This window comes from Gobius niger (assembly GCF_951799975.1).
Source record: "Gobius niger genome assembly, chromosome: 6".
Taxonomy (NCBI): Eukaryota; Metazoa; Chordata; class Actinopteri; order Gobiiformes; family Gobiidae; genus Gobius; species Gobius niger.
The window spans coordinates 16,670,157-16,689,047 of record NC_136857.1 but is presented as its reverse complement, the minus strand read 5'-3'; the positions used below and the strand labels follow the sequence as shown (position 1 = coordinate 16,689,047).

Below are 18,891 nucleotides of genomic sequence, written 5' to 3'. Positions count from 1 at the left end.
TGTGTAAAGGAGAAATAAATGCACTATTGAAGCAACTGAAATGATCTGTAATTGAAATGAATAGAGCACGGAATACGAGAGTACCACCTGAAGCAGCGCAAGTACCAGAGTCAAAACCGCAAAGGAGCACAACTTTCTCGGCAGGGGTCGCCATACGGCTCCATCCGGCGGACAAACCCAGTGAGCCAGCCTGGTGGTGACAACGGGCTCTTTGAACGAGACCAGCCTCTACTGCACAACATGCACTGTCACGATTTGAATATGAAGACATAGTAACACAACGATTAGACGTGGGGTTTAAATGGAAGCGCCATAACACAGCTACTTCCTGAAGAATACCCTGCCGATCGGTGAAAGTATTGCGTGGCTGGAGGAGGCTGGCTGTAAAGAAAACTGACACGTGGATTACTCCTCCTCTGTATCAGGAAAAACAGACAGTCTCTTGTAGCCCGTTCCGTGACCATTCCTGCTCCTTCCATTTGTACAAAGGCCCCTTTTTTACCTCAAAACTTTGGTCGCTTTTTATGTGGATAGGGCCTACTATGTAAAGCGGACTGGAGAAATTTGAACTTTTTCAGCCCGGGCGTGCGTAAAAAGCGAAATTGCCGCAGAAAGGAGGCTGCCATAACCCTGCGTTGAATGGCAGTAATTCAAAAATATGGCAAACACTATGATTCAGATTTGGTTTGTCACAAGGAAAATCATCAGTCCTGCAAGAACGGTGGAGCCCCTGCGGTGTCTCACAAGAAATGGGCTGAACAGAGCACACACTGGTCAAGGTAAGATCATCCTGGATTGTAAAACATGTTGGTATGCTGAGAAGAACTCTTAAAACTGTTGGGTGTCTTTAGCTACTATTTTGAGGTTATGTTTTTTTTTATATATACATATATATTAGTATTTTTAAACTATTCCCACATTAACACACCCAATCAAGCTCCATGATGAATTGGCCACAATGTAATGAAGTTTTGGACTGAATTTGGAATCCCTTAAAACTTAAGTCTAGAAGCAGCATTTGGAAAGACTGTAATGCACTGGTCATATCTCACAATATTAGGCCCTGTGCGACTGGCCTTAAGGGTAGAAATTAAGTAACCTTTCAATCATGCCAAAAGTGTGGGATAAACATAACAGTTTCCTGGAACCTCACCACACTAGCTGTCTTCCTCTTTTGTCTTAACTGTGACTTTCTTTATGTGACTATGCCTTTCTGTCTATTTTGCAGGCCAGTGGCGAGGTTATGGACAGTGGTGTTGTTCCTCGGGACATGCCTGCTGTACTGCGCCCGGATGACCATGCCCATCTGTGCTGTGAGCATGGCAGAGCAATTCCATTGGGGCCACAAGGAGTCCGGCATGGTTCTGGGCAGCTTCTTCTGGGGCTACTGCTTCACCCAGATCTTCGGGGGTTATGTCAGTGACCGGTAAGGCCAGTCATTTCCTCAATTCTCTCAAGACAAACTCACACAATGTACACTAATGTATACGTATATATTGCCTAACGTAAACAAACTCCTGGCTTTCAGTAAACACACTCACCACAGTAAATACACTTACTTTTTGTCTGTGCTTGGGGGGTGTTTGTATGTGGAGGTCAGGTGTGAGGTGGGGAAGGAAAGGACTTTGTTGTTATTATCATAATTTCTTTTTGCACAATGAATGAAACCAAGAAATTATTTAATATCAATGTTTATATCATTCATGTGTCATTTTGTATGATATTAATACAGATATTTATTTGAGTAAATATCATGTGTATTGTTGTGTGAACAGCGTTGGAGGTGAGAAGGTCTTGTTGTTGGCTGCTGCAGCCTGGGGATCTATGACTGCTTTTACTCCGGTCCTAGCCCACTTCTGCTCCCAGCCAATTTTCTCAATGACTCTTGCACGATTCCTGATGGGACTGTTGCAAGGTGAGATGTCAGGTGTTGTTTTATTGCTACATACTGTAACTAATCTAAACTTGTTTGGTTAGATTTATCCCATTGCATAAAAATAATAATAATAAAAAAATAAAAAAAATAAAAAGATATATATATATATATGTGTAGTGCCTTTATAGTGTTCCTATCTTTTGTTCTAGTTAAAATATCCAGTGTCATATTTTCAACATACTTCTCTGAAATGCTGAGCTTAAAAAACAAAAACAAAAAAAACTTTATTGATTTTGTTTTAGGAGTGCACTACCCATCATTGGCCAGTCTGTGTTCCCAAAAGGTGGTGGAAAGTGAACGAGGTTTCCTTATGAGTACTGTCGGAGGTGGATCCTACCTGGGGTGAGTCAAAACATATTTTCTGTCATAGATTATTCTATAATCAAATAACGTTTTGATAAACAACTTGATGTGACATTTCTGCAGCACACTGGTAATTGGAGGAGTTGGTTCCATCATGTTGGATTTCTATGGCTGGGAGAGTGTGTTTTATGTCTCTGGGCTGCTTTCCGTGCTCTGGGCCTACTGCATGTGGAAGTATCTACTCAAAGGAGAAGGCAAGGAAGGATTATTTGTTCATAATAAATCATCTCATTTTTTCCCATATCAATTTTACCTACTAGGCAACTGGGTAACTAACTGGAGCTGCATGAGAGAAACAACAATGTGCAATACCTAAAGCCCTACAGCCCATTGCTTACCTAAAAATGGAATGATGATAATTCTTTGTGCACAGTGCATCATATTATAAAGCCTTTTTTTGGATTGTGAGCGAGTTGGCTAGTCGTTTACTTTAGATTTGCTCCCTGTAAGTTGTGAACTGTGCTGGGAAACTCATCCTTTTGAAAAATTGGGATGTTAGAAATGCGTTAGGAAAGTCAGAGACACGAGTTTGGACAATAACAGTTAAAATGCTTTACTCTCTCTATTGTGACATAATAATGGCTCTTTTTTTTATTTCTTTTGTTTTTTCTTAGCAAAAGTGAAACTTAAGACTTCGAACCAAAACTACTAATAGAAATAATTTACCTCTACACAATATTATCCATCATAATGCAAAACAAATCAACTTTGTGTTCTTATTGCGTAAAATGCACTGGTATTTTCCACTGGTGGTTTAAATAGCTTAACATGATTTTGTCTGTTCAGGTCCTATCATAACACTTGAGTCTTTAGGAAGCAGCGGGACACAATCCAAACTGACCAAAAGACACTGGATGCGGCTCTTCAAACAGCCAGCAGTCTTGTAAGATGACTTTGCATATACGGTATCCACAATTAACTTTTTTTTTAAACTGCAGTAATGTAGCATTTTTATTTTTGCCCTACAGTGCTGTAATTCTTACGCATCTTTGCTCATCAAGCACCTTCTTCACCCTCTCGTCCTGGCTGCCAACCTATTTTAAAGACACTTTCCCAGATGCTAAGGTAATGACACACGAAGATTACAGAGGGAATACTTTTACCTGTCACACGTCATAAACAATCCCCAGATTCCTAGTCTTTTTTTATTGTTGTGTTTTGTTCAAGTTGAAACATGAATTTTCTCCAGGGTTGGGTCTTCAATGTAATTCCCTGGTTGGTTGCAATTCCTTCATCTGTTTTAAGTGGATGCCTCTCTGACAACCTCATTGGTCAAGGTGAACCATCCTGCTACATTTTGATTTTCAATAATTTATTTGTTTTCTCTGTTAATTATTTGCTCATTCTTGCAGGGTTTGATACAGCCTCTGTGCGGAAGTTGATGCAGGTATTGAATCTAATAATGATAATTGATATATCAAATCATATTTCTGCCATAGTATAGGCCCATAGTATTTGAGCAAAAAGCATGATGCCATTTAAACCTGTGCATCGGCTCTCTCCATTACAAACAGCTTCTTCTTTGGAAACTTGTGCTTTGAGGGTTCGTGTGTGTCCTCTAATAGAGTTTGGGATGGAATGTTATAAATGTAACGTGACCACGGCTCTATTAGGGCGTAGAAAACCTCGTCCATAGATTATCATGATAAAGTAAGAGAGAAAGTCACTACTGGTAAATACAATTACAACAACATAATTGTATACCCAGGTTGATTTGTCTTTGATGTCACCATAGAAAACATAAGCCACAGCAGCAAAACGCGATATATCACATTTAGCATGTTATGGTCCTACATTTCCTGTAGGACCCCTACAACATCATCTATAACTTAAAAGATGAAGTGTTCTTTGTTTAAAAAAAAGACATACTTTAAGTCTAAAAACCAGGGCAATTTCAAATCACAATTTTCACAAAGTTCTCTTACATATTCGAAGAGTTAGCAGCTTTCAATTAACACACTGCTGTGTTCAAATGCTTTTATGTGATCGATAACTCCTGTATTTAAAAATTTCAGTTCGCTTCTTATTAGGAAAGGCACCCAAATCCAGTATTTTCAGTGGTTTTGATGACACAATAAGTCAGGTTAAGGGATACCTGTCTGGTATTAAAAAGAAGTTTAGGTACTACTGGTGTTGAAAAAGTAAGTGTATCGAAAGCAGATACCGGGAAAAAAAATCTTATTCTTATCTAATTAAAGGATTAAAGGAAGTTACTTGGTTGTTTCAACTCAAATATGGAATAACTGATCATTATTGTTCTATTACCTGGTTCTAGATGACAAATATTTTAATGTAGTTATCAAAAAAGTATCGTACATGTATTGGTATCGCAAACCAAGATTCATTAAAGCTCTGGTATCTACATGTGCAGTACCCAGCCCTGTTTTATGTTCTGTGGTGAAGTTTCTCCTTGCTGTTTAGGGAGCAAACACTCAACTGCAGATCTGTTTTTGGTTTATTCTTGGAATCAGCAAAGGCAAAAGGATGCTGTTCGGTTCTTGTTCTTCTTTGTTTTGTTTATCTCTCTAAAAAAAAGAAAGATGCAGTCCATCTTTGTTCGTCTTTGTATTTCAACTCATTGTATATTTAAACCACTATTTTGCATATAGGTAGAGTGTTTATATCACATTTGTTTTATGTGTTTGTGCAGTTTTTCGCTATGGGTGTGTCCAGCATGTTCACTCTGTGCTTGTGTGGTAAAACAACATTCCCATGGGCAGTAGCATTAGTGTCTGTCACGATGGGCCTCAACACCTTCAATTTCAGGTAGAGAAGTAAACAGAACACTTGCTTTATGTTGAATACTAGTCGTGTAGCGGCAAAACACTTTCTTTCAACATTCTGCATTCAGCATTCTTTCAACCACTTTTTTGGATGGTTACATTTTAAAATCTGACATTTTAACCACGTGTTTTTTGATGTAATGTGTTTGTTTTGCAGTGGTGTATCGATAAACGTTCAAGATCTTGCTCCTTCGTGCGCCGGGGCACTATTTGGTATGTTCAGCTTTTAGAAACATTTGTCGGCACATTTTTGTTGCTAAAAGTGTGTGTACTTTCTTTGCAGGCGTAATGAATACATGTGGTGCTTTCTCAGGCAAGTATCCGTATTTATTATTAACCTTTCTAAAAAAAACAATTACAGTTTGCTCTAAATTATTACTCGCAGTGAATTGTTCATAGTTCTTCATTGTCAATCAAACTTGTCCCCATTGCACCATACATATTTGATCAAAGGTACTACAGATGAAAAATACAGAGTGCAGAAGCTGATCATTCTGGTCCTGTGGGTCATACTGACTGGACTGACACTTGCCTTTGAAGATATTAGCACTAAATTTGATCATCTGCTTGTCTGTAGGGGTCCTGCTAGTGTATCTCTCGGGGTATCTGATTGAGACTACGGGATCTTGGGCCTCGGTCTTTGCACTCATCACCACACTGAACCTGCTGGGGCTCGGCATTTTCCTGGCCTTTGGAGAAGCCAAACGAGTGGACATAGACTCCTCTAAGGGCCGCCATCACAACCTCCACATTTAGGTCAAAAGACGTAAGTTACACAAGTGTACAGTACTGTGCAAAAGCCATGTGCAGGGATCCAAGTCTACAGCACAGCGTTTTAAAAGACAGAATTACTACAATGAATCAATGGAGATCCTGCGTTTGGTTTACTCATGTGAATTTTTGCAATGCAACGAATGGGCAAAATTTTGCATAGCACTTTCCTGTTTGTTTGTTTGTTTGTTTTGTCTTTCCTTTGTTTTTAGTGTCACCCTCTTTGGTTTAAAAAAGGATGATGCTGGGTGATATTATTATGGAATGCCAATTACTGTAACTTAAAGGTTACTTTTTTTTATGTGTGTTTTGTGTTGCCTGAACGGGACACTTGGATATATACTGAGATGGGTGTACTGATGTTGATGAGGCATAGGATGATGCGACAATGGTGGGCGAATCCTGGTCAGAGGTATAACATGACAGTATTGCCGTTTTCCTTTGGTGGTTACAAAGCAAGTTTGTCCTTCCTGAGATTCTATACTCTATGTATCCTGGCTGTGGCAGTTTGTTAGTCTTTGGGATTGGGATTTGTATAAAGTATTTTTCTGTGTTGTGTCCCCTGAAACTTGAAGGTAATGTGTGTTAATGGATTGTTACAGAATGTGTTACAGAGGGGAAAAAAAGTATTGAAATTGTAACCAAAGACATGGCATTTATAGAAGTATACAGCTATGACTTTTTTTTTTTCTGCTGCAGGAATTGTCCCTTACATGGCAGTACTTTTTCATGTCACTCACATAATGGGTGAGCTGTTCTTCTCTTTGACATCTCATTAGCCATTGACTGATGAAGCTACAGGCATAGTCGGATACCTTTCATAATTTCTATTCCTAAAGTTTACCATTAATCTTTGTTCGAATCTGGATACTAAAAGTAAGTGTATTAACAAGGTTCACCCGGAAGACGAAGGTTTGTGTTGTTTATTGTAACTGGTAAAAGTTTAAGATGGTATAATCAAAAGACCTCAATTATTTATTTTCAGTCATTTAACATTTGTCAGTCGTGATTTTTGCAGTACAAACACTTAACTGGACTTGAGATTTGATCAGGTCTAAATAAGCATTGTTCTGAAAAGCATTTTTGGAGCTTTTCTAATTCACTGATTTGTGCTGGAAATTTATGACCAAAGAATAGATTCTATTACTATATTCCCAAAAAAGTAATTATTTTATGATTCAAGAAAATAGCATAAATTTCTTGTGGACGTTATTTTACAACCTGTTTTGAATTGCATACTAACATGAGTTTGCAGTTCCATGTTATAAATTGACCTGACAAATGTTACTGATCTTACATCCTTAAAACACAGCGTTCGATCACAATATGATATGTGTTTTGTCCATGCAGTTAATACTTTGTGCCTAATGATTCTGTAAACCCACTATGTTTACTTGTGTTACCTTTTTTTCTGTTTTCCTGTCGGATGTTGCGCCCTCCCAGTGTTCAGGTATTTACAGTGGGAGGAAAAAGTATATGAAGCCTCTGGAATTTCTTACATTTCTGCCTCAATTGGTCATAAAATGTGGTCTGATCTTTTTTTTAACAATCACAAGAATGAGTACAGTGTGTGCTTATACCACCCAAACAATTATAAGTTGTCTTATTTTTATTGGCTCTAACATGTAAACATTCACAGGACAGGGTGGAAAAAGTAAGTGAACCCTTGGATTCAATAACTGGCTGATTCTCCTTTGGCAGCAATAACTTCATTTTCAGTAGTTGCAGATTAGATATGCACAACGATGAGGATGAATCTTGGACCATTCCTCTTTACAAAACTGTTGCAGTTCAACAAGGTCAGGACTTTGACTGGGCCATTCCAGAATGTGTATTTTATTTTTCTGAAACCATTCTGATTTTGATCGTAGGTCTTCAGAGAGCTCTTTTGAATGAGGCATGGTGCACTTCAGAAGACAATTCTTTTATAGTGTGTGTTTTTCATTGGCAAGGGCAGCTTCAGGTTGACTCACACCTGACTTTAAATGTCTGCAAAAATTTGGAGGATTCTTAGCCAGGAGGTTCACTTACTTATTCCACGCTGTCCTGTGAATGTTTACATGTTATGGCCAATACAAATATGATAACATGTAATTGTTTGCGTGGTATAAGTTTAAGCAGACACATTTTATTACCAATTTATGCAGAAATGGGAAATGCAGAAATTCCAAAAGGTTCCTCCCACTGTATTCACTGATTTGGTATTAACGTCTTACATCTCTGTCTGGTCTATAGGATTGAGTACTATATTGTCTACAACTTGTACTTCAAAAATGTAGGAATTCATCCAAGAAAGTAGGAAGCAAACACTTATCGGTCTCTAAGATTGGGTTGGCATGTTTAACACTGATCATGTTCTAGCTGTTATCATTTAGCTTTATCAAATCAGTGAACTTTAAATCACTGCACATGTTATGCAGTGCAATTTGTACTCACAAAGCCAGCAGTGTGGTGCCATTTTAGAAAGTTGACATTTCTGTTTTCTGTACATAATAATTTTGATATGTAATTTATAATTTATAGCTGAAATTAAAGCAAGTGGCAGTATTGCAATGCTTTGATAATGCAGAGATTAAAATATCAAGATGGAATAAATATATTTTGTCAGTTACTGACGTGTGTGTATGTGTGTTTTTTCCCTATGTTTGTTGATTGTGGCCTTACCTTTAGTACAATAAAACACAGTTGTAGCTTTGGTCAAAATATTTTGTATTTAGTAAAATATTTTTGTGGGATAATATTTTTTACAATTTGCTAATTGAGCAAAAAGTTGATATTAATTTATTCACCTGAGTGTGGGAATCTGTGAACAAATTGGGATTATTATTATTTTGGAAATAACAAATGTCACCTAATGTACAAACATGCCTTTAGCCCAGGGTAATACTCTCAACACCCACTGAGTGGCAGTGGAGTATCGTCACTGAAAGAGCATGGTGAGCCCGCGGGGTGTCTACAACCTTAAGTTATTGGCGACAAAGATTCACTTTGTAACGTTTATTGGTGACTTCTTTTCTAAATCTATTTGTGTTACTGAACAATAGACATGGACGAGCATAAGACCTAAAACCTCTGAGTGTATTGTGTTCATGAGTCTGGTTCGACTCCATCTCGTTGACAGTGTCCCGGTCCCCGCGCTTTCCCGTGCACGGGATCTGGTTTGGGGCCAGCGGGACGTACAGTAGCCCTGTGTGGTGGCACCATATGGCTTAATGCTGTGTGCCATGTTGGCGAGTTCGCACTGCCCACGTGTGAACGGCCAGACGCTCGTCAACCATCAGCCCAGCCCACTCCTCCTCGTGCATGGTCCTCGTGGGACAGAGATGCAGGTTACCATGGAGACGCGTGAAGAGGATGAGACAGAGTTATTTCTTAAGCTATAAAGTATAATTTCGATCCGCAGCCCAAGGATAGATGTAGAGGGGACTCGGACCGATTGGTTTTGTTATTACTTTTTTTTTTTACTTTAATTTTCTTCAAAGTGAAAAAAATTATAATTCTTGATTATAGCCTATATGATAATGCAGTAGCGTATTAAACATGTACGCTACATGTTTAATCTATTAAACAAGTTGTCAAAAACAACATTGAAAAGGAAATGATACCAGTATTTAGCCTGCAGTCATGGCTAAATGTTGCTTTTTATGTAAGTTTAGCTGTAAAATAATTACAAATTTCTCAGAATAGAGTAAATGTATTATTGGGGGCCCCCGGAGAGATTTTCAATCGATAAGGGGGCCGCGACGTCCTGGACTTTGGGAATGGCTACCCTATTGTTTTAGAACTTATTATCAAAACTTAAATCCATAGGTAATAGTCTAATAGATAAAGATCAGTCTCATCTCAAATCTAAATGTACTTTACTACTGGATTGTGTAAAAAATAATAATTGTAAAACTTTCTGCACCAGCATTTTGTTACTCTTCTCTATAGTCCAAGTATCAGGTCAACTAAAAGTCACACCATAAGTGGCCTTGGATGTACATTAGACATTATGGACCACTGTTAAATAGGTGGCACTGACTGGAGTGGCTCTTGTGGCCGAAATGGTGTTGTAAAAGCAGATATAATCATGATGAGTGGCCCAGTATTTAATTAGCAGAGATGAATCTGTAGGAAAAAGGGGGAAGTGCGGCCCAAACCATCCCCCACCAAGTTGTCAGCTGGCTCCAGTCTTACCCAGTAAAAGCCATCAAAAACCAGAGATACGTGTAAATGAAATAGACCCATTAATTAGTAATTAACATCAAGTTAATGACATTTTAGGGTGTCGCATCGCCTCCTCTGTCCTTCCTCTAGTGGGTGCTGCCTCGCAGTGCACTCCCACTTCTGAATGCTAATTAGTACAGCTTTAGTGCAGGGATATACCTTTGAATATAGGCCTTCTTTAAGAGTGGTCATTGTTGAAGAGGATTAATCACTGAGCAGTAATGGATCAGCAGTGTGTCTTTCCTCAGAGGGACCTGATATGGGACCAATGACAGGTTTATGTGCTAATTGCGTTCTGCCTATTAGTCTACCGATACCCCCACATAGTTAAAACATATTTGAATGAGTGAAAGTGTCTCTGAAGATAGACACGACAATGGTATCTTTGTATTGTGCAGTGGGGGAAGTTTGGAGTTCAAGTGGAAGTACAGTTTCAGCTTTCTGCCTGTTTCTCTCAGGGACAGGGTCATGTGGTTAAGCATCCCCCCCCCAGCTGAGGGTTAATGATGCTGACTTCACCCGAGCATAGGCTGTTGTTGTGTTGCTGGGCAAGACACTTTGTCACATATCGTACTCCAGTCAGAGCTGGTATGTGTGGCTGGTGTGACGTGGTAACCCTGAATGAGCAGTCCCACTACTTTCAAGATAGATAATCCTAATAATAATAAAAAATTCTCAGAAATCTGAAGTTAGTAGATCGTACAGTGCTAATAAACAAACATTTTATTTTCTGTATTTTTATTCATCATATATCTCTGTCTTTTTTTGTGCAAAACAATAGAACTCGATACATAAATTGGCCCAAACATTACATTAATTCTTTAAATTCTAAAAAAAAAAAAAACTATGTGGTAATGGTAAGGTATCCCATGTTTACTCAACCACAACTAAAAATCTTAAAATTCACAGTCTCTTCCTGCCTCATACCCATTTAAAAATCAAAACTTAAAAGAATCTTAGACACAGCATGAAATCTAGTAGTATTCCTCATTTAGAATTGCTCTTCTGTAAAAAAACTTGTCAAAGCAGCTGAACTAAAATCCAATCAATGCTTTGGCCTCGTTTCATTCAATAAAATTTTGAGTATTTGCTTACACAAATTTGTGTGTTTATTTTTCCAAACTGTTCTGATCCACATTTGACCCTTTTATATAAACACACACGCACAGACACACACCGTCTCCCTGAAGTGAATATGTTGATTTGTGTCATTAAACCCCATCAGCTGTGTGCCTCCTGTTAGACATATGGCCCGTGTTAAATGGAAAGAGCAAAATGAGCTGCGTTTGAGAGGGGCATCGTTTTAATAGAACCCAGAGGGACAGGCCACACCTGCGCAATAAAATCATGAAACCAGCGGCACACTGGACAGTTGAGGACAGTAGAGGGGCTCGGACACTCCCCTCTACCTAAACAAATGGTGGTTATAACAACACTTTACCCACTTGAGCCTTTGTGTGTCTGTATCTAATGATAACAATAAGAATAGCGTTGGATAAATGCTATAGGACTGCAGGCCTGAAGTGAACAGCCTGCTGGAGAACAAGACTGACCTCACTGATCAAATGTTGTATTCAAATTTCAAAAACTCAAAATTCATAATTAATAACTCAAAAGGGAAATTCTTCTTCTTTTAATATTATTCAATAGTACAAGTGTTAGGCTAAAAACAAAGTATAAGTTGACAATATATTTAACAAGCTCATTAGTGTTTTATTGATCCCCAAGAGCAAATTCAGATGATTGCAAAATAACTATTAATACTTGCGCACATCCCCGGCTACATCACATTTGGTTCACTTATATGCAAAACATAAATGGAGCACAGATTTCTGTATTTACCATTATATAAGCCAGCAAACAAGTAAGCAAACGCTCCAACCAGTTCTCCCTGCTGTCAGCGAGAGGGACAGAGAACGACTTTCATTTTTAGTTATAATGCAATATAACAGTCCAGTGTAAATGGGCTGAATAAATCTATGAGTTTTCAAAGTCCTTAAGTCTATCAGGAAATCTAATTGTGAAAATGTAATTTCAGAGGAAAATGTGGTCACTTCCTTGTGAGTTGGTTATTCTTTACAAAATAAAAAACAACATTTTTAGGGAGGTCTCAAACCTATTCCTACATAAAGTTTATTTTTATTTTGTATTTTTATTGAAAATTGTTTTAAAACTAGCGTAGTGCAATGGTACATAATTTAAAACATTTCATGTAAAGCTTCTGGCTTTAGACAGTTCCGTCAGAGATCACTTTTTCTGCTCTAAACATAAATGTAGCTTATTATCTTTTACGCGTTTGAAAATAATATTATCACAATAAGAGTATTTATCTTATTGCAGTTTTCTAAATAATATTCTGTATTATTGCATACAAATGAATCTAAATGATCAGTAAAACTATTGTTTTCTTAGGTCATTTTCTGTAGCCCTGTTGTTTGAGAATTTATTCATCAATGTTATGAATACTCATATATGTGCTCCAGTAATGTTTGTATGTAGCTACCAATAATTATTACATGTTTCTGTTTGTGCATGCACACAAGGAGGTTAAATGCCCCCCGCCCCACAGTCACTGCCCTCCACTCATCTCCCTCTCTCTCCCTCTCGCTTGCTGGCTTTAACACACTCACATCTTTCACACCACCAGATCCCCTCTTTTTACCCGCCTGCTCTTTACTAAAGTTTGGCTGTCAATCAGCTCTGGCCTCGGGCAACAGGCACTGATGAAAAGACCCCCGAGACAAGGAGACCCAAATTAGATTTCAATAAGGATGTTGAATATTCATATCAGGCAAACATCTAAAGGTAAACGCTTTTTGATCTCGGCTCACAAATATCACTTGTGTGCGTTCCCAGGTCCTGACGCTGTGGTTCTCTCCCTGTTTTCTCCCCTCAGCCCTGGTCCAAGCCTGGTCTGTGCGCTGCCTCTCTCCTCGGGGGATGCAGCAGAATAATGATGATGGAGCTACAAAGGAGAAAAAGAGCCATAATGAATGTTTATACTAAAGGGACCCAACAGAAAGGGCACCGACCGCACTAAGTATTCAGTAATTAGTATTTAGCAGAAGTTGATCGGAGCACAGTGAAACACACAGACGGACACACACCAGGGCAGCGGCACAGGGGCTGAGGCATTTGTAAACTTTGGAGTGAACGCTCATGACAGCAGCAGTCACAACACACTTTCATTTCAGCTGTCAAGACTGTTTACTTTATTTATATAATTGACTTGCCCCAAAAGGTCTACAAGGTTTCCCAATCGTTACCTGCTTTTAAAGTAAAATTGAATTAGATTGTTGTTGATGATGGATGCAAAAGAGATTTCTTAACCTCATGCATTTTGTAATAATAACAAGCAAAACAAAACAGTCTAAATACCCAAAAGATATTGCTCTCGCTTCCACCTAGTCGGACACGGGACAGGCAGGGCTGGTGGAGGATGGGGTGGGGGTTGTTGTGTGGTGGTTATGGGGGAGCGGGTGGGGAGGTTTGCCTGAGGCACTTGTCCCCACAGACAGTAACACTGCTCTGGACGCTCTCTGTGAAGTGCGTATCTAAATGAGTCCAAAAGACGGGAACACCATCTCCTCTTCTTGACGCAGAAAGAGACCATGGCGCTAATAGTCCATGTCAAGTCCTATCATTAATAATAGCTTCGGAGCGGCCGTAATATTGTAATGGTGGAGATGAAGCAAGTGCTGTCCATGATGTAGGGAGACAAGCCAGCATTCGCCTCTCTGCCCTTTAGCGATGCCAAGAAAAAGAAATCCATTCTCATGTATACTTCCCTCTTGTTATTTCTCTCACTCAGTGTTCCTCTCAACCTACCCCCACTCCTTCCTTACAAGATGATGGTCAGTCTATTGCCAGGCAATCTGGTCTGTGATGTTGTTCACACCTTCATAGAGCCAAAAAAGAAAAAAAAAAATCTCTGACAAGATGAAGACTTGCCCAGGTGGTGTGATGTGGTCTTGCGGGTGAGGGCAGCCATAAAGTACATGTGTGTGTAGTATATGGTAGTGTGTAGACCCCAGGCCCTGTGTTACCGTGATGCCCAGTGTCACTGCTCCGGCCGCAGCCCCGCAGCTCCACAAAGCAGCTGTGGACCTGACAGCTCTGTCTCGTGCACTCACCTCCACTCTGCTCCCTCTGCACACACTTGTACACACTATAACACAAACACACACACATAATGAACTCGCATGGCCTCAGGTTTAAGTACACTGCATACAGCGCCGCGTACCCATGGACCATCACACCAGCTGTAGGCGCCCTCTCTCATGCCAGATACAAACACAGAGAAACATGAATATGCTTACTGAGCTCCCATACAAAGAGCAGAGCTGGATCAGAAACACCTCTTAACGATACCAGACACATTTGATATCATTTACTAAAAATATGCATTCGAACCTACGTGCGACACTAACTTTTATTACACAGGGAAGAGTCAAAGTCCCAAAAAAGTGTGACACAAACAATCCCAATTATAAACATATGCCAAATTAACAGTTTCTTCAATGTACAAAGATGAAAATAGTTCTTGTGGCTTTTTTGTTTTGGGTTGATAAAATAAAAGTAAAATAATTAATTAATATAGTTAATTTGAGTGCTGAACTTAAATGTATTGTGTCAGTTTGACATGTCTCGAGCTTTCAATAAATAAATAAACCCACCCTAAACAAAGGATGCTTTCTCTATGAAGTTGTTAATTTACACGTACCCTCTTTACTCCTATCTGGGCCCAGCGTTTTAACCCGTATCTCTCTTTAAATAAAGTGTAGTTTAAATAATATAATTTGCTATTTCAATAAAATAAATATAACACAGTGCTTCAAAGTTAAATATGAAATTGTACAGGGCTAATTGTGCAGCTATTTGTAATCTGCCATTCACATTTCTACTGTATTGCAAACTGAACATCTTATATATCAGGATGTACTGTATGACACTACTGTATTTAACCTGTATTTCACCAGGCAGCACATTAAGAACACACATTCGGTCACATGTTTTGTATCATGTAGGTCAATAAGGACACGCAGCATCGCCACAAGCGTCTGAACTGAACTTGTGGTGTCGTCCAGGAACAAACTGATGAGCAGCCCCTGAGGAGATGCTAGTTTTACACTTTACCTCCCCCCCCACACGCCTCACCTCCCAGCAGCGCTGCACACTGAAGGCTGCCATGTGGATCCAGGTGTGTCCCTCTGCTGTGGCACGCTTTCGGCACGTCACAACCGCAGAAATCAAGAACCCGCTGGTGGACACCGTAAAAAGTGAGTGCAGGTCGGCTCGTCTTTGTGCATCTTTGTGTTCGTGTCTCTTGTCCCGGATTGTTCCTAGAGGGCGAGGGTGAGAAAAACAAGTGAGAAAACAGCAAAACAAGTTAACAGGCGCTGAAGGAAGCAGCAGTGGCACCTGTTTCCTGGCGATGAGGAGAGCAGGGCTGCAACAACTGATCGGATTAATTGTGTCTAGTCAACTATTATCATACCCGACGACTTATTTAGTTATTGTTATTTGGGAAGCCACTTGAAATGAAAACAAAATGGCAACATGCTTTGTTGAAAAATAATCTCCAATTAAAAAGTCCTCATTTTTTCCTCTATCAAAAATGTATTCAATGAAATTATTTATCTTTTTAAAGCCTAATTGGACTAATCAGGGGGAAAACAACATGACTGATCTCTCCTCCAGTTTACAGGTATCAACATCGACCTAACCATCCATTCATTTTCTTTGCTTTATGAAGAAGTGCCCAGACTCCCAGACTCCAGTATCCATGCGCTCTTTCTCCAGCATCAAACCTGCAAAACAAATGCTATATTTCGACATTTTAGTGTATCTGAGTGCATCCCTGGGTCCAGATAAAGTTCAAAACAATCGGGTGCTCTACGAGGGCAAAACTCGCCAAAACATGGAAGTAAATGGAAAAAAAAGGCACTCTGATGATGTAGTTAAACAAAAGTCCTTTATTTGAGTATGCTAAGGGTTTCCCAATCAGATGTAAAGGGGCTCCTCGAGGACTTTGCAAAAGATTTATTTCAGATCAGATCAACACTATTAGGAACTACTAGGAAAATATTTTAAACGGTACTTTGCAGTGAAATCAATTGTAGCTTTATTTTGAACCCAAAACACTGTGTTTTTTATTAATAAATTGTAGTTGTAGTCCATTTCTTTCTAAACTATCTGAAACTCCGTATAAATGCAGTACTCAGTGCAAATGAACGGTCCAAGGGGTCCTCAAGGCACAAAATGTTTCAAACCACTGCTCGTAATAATGTCATCTTTCATTCTTAATAAAGTGAAAGTGCAGATTTAAATTTAAAAAAGCACATTAACCACACAACCCATTACGTTGTCGCCTTGTTGTCTCTATAAACATGTAAACATTGTTATTTGACAGCGAAATGTCTTTGACACCTTGTTTGTTAGTTGGAGTTGGAGGATATCAAATGCATAAGTTACATGTCAGGGGTGTTGAAGTTGACTCGCTACAATCATCAGTCTGATGCTTGTCACACTTTGGGAGCAGAGAGGTACAAGACACTGACACCGAGCATCACTCCACTGAGCGGTGACGACCTGACTCAAATGGGGACTGTGGTGTGTGTGTGGTTTGGATGGCAAAACTATGTGTATTTGTTGATAAAGAAATGTCTGGCAGCATACTTTCTTCGACACCATTTTCAGACTTTACAATATTTAAGCCTTTTCAAGATCAAGATTAACTTAATTGTTTCAGAGTGAGACATTTGAAAATTGGTTACATAAAGTGCTTATACTGAATTTCACCACAACATTCTACCACTTAAAGTTTTACCTAGCTTTTCCTGATTCTACATTTTGGGGAAATGTATTATTTCACTTCCTTATTGGACACGGGAAAAGGATGTAATACACGAAGAGGTAAAAGAGGTCCAGCCCCCGTCATACTAGAACCTCAGGCCCCTAAGTTCCTTTAGAGAAACATCATTGCACAAATCAGAGATCAAATACTTGTTCAAGTGCTCTAAACCTTTGGATAATATGTCAGTTTATTCACAAATCCCTGGCAAATCAATCCATTAGGTCGTATGATGTACAACACTGGCATTTGTAGAAAAAAGGGGCTTAATTTTGGGCTAGAAAACCTCTCAGACTCGTTTTACAGACCCCGAATTGCTAAATCTACAGGTTACAATTACATGACTACCCTTACTCGTGTCTAAATGTTGATGCCTTTGTAAGTGAACTGCTTTTTTTTTTTTCTTCCTCCACGCAATTTCAATGTCAAATAAAAGTTTTTTATTTTTTTTATTTTTTTTCACTTGACTTCCACCCAATCACCTTTATCCCTCCTCCTTACCATCAGTAAACAGGATGCTCCCAAAACACACACGCTCACTCTGTTTTTGGTTCAGAAATGTGGCCAGATGTCCAAGTTGACATAGCGCTTAAGGCGTTTGACTGGATGAAACAGTGCATTGGCGATGGGTAAGAGGGATTAAAACTAGGCCCGAGGCGGTTCTGTTATATTGAAAACATCCTGGGCTGCTTTGTATGGGAGATTTGCATACATCGGGGTCTGTGCAGCGATGGCCCATCTGGTGAAGTGCATTGTCCCCGAACAACAAAGTGTGTTTAAATATTTCTCATCTCCCATCTATTGGGACAGAGGTAAAAAAAAAAAAAAAAAAGTAGAGAAATTGTGGGGGTGAAAAAAGACCAAAAAAGGGACGCTGTAAATTGGCACTGCTTTGAATTTGAAATGCTCCCAAATGTGCCTCAGTCAACACTGCAGTGCCATCCGGAAATCTATTGACAATACAATCACACAAGCTCCTTTCTTTCATTATACTTTCAGCTCTTTTAAGTATCTCAGCTAATTATTTATACCTTCTAATGTGCAGTGAGAGGCGTAATGAGTTTGCATACAGGATTTATGCTGTAAGCCCTTTCTGAGGTAACACTATTTCTTTATTGAGACTTGGGGATGGCGCTACTACAATACTCCGCAAAAGCATGAGCGCTATTAATGTTCTTTTGACACACATCTTGATGGTGAAAAATAAAATGTGTCGCTGCTTTACATCTTCAGTCTGTAAGATGGATTCGTTACTTTAAAAAAAAAATTTGAACATCAGATGGTGGACAGGGATCTACTGTATATAACTATGGGGGATCCTTTGTTTTTGAAAGAAATGTGCAAAGAGAAAACTCACAGACGTTAAACATTCCCTCTTTGCGGCTTAAAGGGATATTTCAGGATTTTTGACATAGAGCCTCATTCCCTAGTTATCCAGAGAGATTTCTGGAGATTTTTTTTTTTTTTCATGCAGTCCTTATATTTGTTTAGTGGTGCTAGGCTAGTGCTAGGCTAGCACATGTCTATGGTAACTAGTAGCAAATCACTTATAACACCAGATGTCTATGTTGACTGAATATTTTTTTTTAAATATAACCATTTTGCATTTAAAAGAACCAGCCTCAGCTTCCTGGTTGTAAGCTACGGCGGCGGCGGAGTGATCTGCCAGGTTACCAGATCTACAGTAGTTAGTGCGGCCGGCATTACTACACGTGGAATTCACAAAGGAGCTTTCTACAAATCAGATATGGCAATGGTTGGAGGACTACCCCATGATTTTGAAGTTTTTAATGCAGGCTACTACTTACCATAGACGTGCACTAGCCTAGCACCACTAAACTCTTCAAATATAAGGACTGCATGAATAAAGAAATATATATATATATATATATATATATATATATCCAGAATTCAACAACACTCTGGCTAAATAGGAAATGAGGCCCTATGTCAAAAATCCTGAAATATCCCTTTAA

The 18,891-nt window shown here is 39.1% G+C and overlaps 2 protein-coding genes across 3 annotated transcripts in view; one reads left to right on the top strand and one right to left on the bottom strand.

Annotated features, from left to right (window-relative positions):
* Positions 1 to 12,911, bottom strand: part of dnah12 (dynein, axonemal, heavy chain 12) — a 37,397-nt gene extending 24,486 nt beyond the window's left edge. The window contains exon 1 of the mRNA XM_079558495.1: positions 12,894 to 12,911. The gene's annotated coding sequence lies outside the window, so the exon portion shown is untranslated. The remainder of the gene's footprint in view (positions 1 to 12,893) is intronic.
* slc17a9b (solute carrier family 17 member 9b) lies at positions 254 to 6,464 on the top strand. Of its 2 annotated transcripts, XM_079559170.1 has the most exons (13): positions 255 to 779; positions 1,229 to 1,426; positions 1,776 to 1,915; positions 2,179 to 2,278; positions 2,363 to 2,493; positions 3,086 to 3,182; positions 3,268 to 3,364; positions 3,489 to 3,576; positions 3,652 to 3,686; positions 4,950 to 5,065; positions 5,240 to 5,295; positions 5,366 to 5,395; positions 5,660 to 6,464. In XM_079559170.1, the coding sequence occupies exons 1-13, from the start codon at positions 640 to 642 to the stop codon at positions 5,836 to 5,838; spliced, it is 1,407 nt and encodes a 468-aa protein (XP_079415296.1). In that variant the 5' UTR covers positions 255 to 639; the 3' UTR covers positions 5,839 to 6,464. The 2 variants fall into 2 exon arrangements, with proteins under 2 accessions (XP_079415297.1, XP_079415296.1); XM_079559171.1 differs by lacking the exon at positions 4,950 to 5,065 and having other exon boundaries at positions 254 to 779; positions 5,660 to 5,826.
* Positions 12,912 to 18,891: the final 5,980 nt, after the last annotated feature.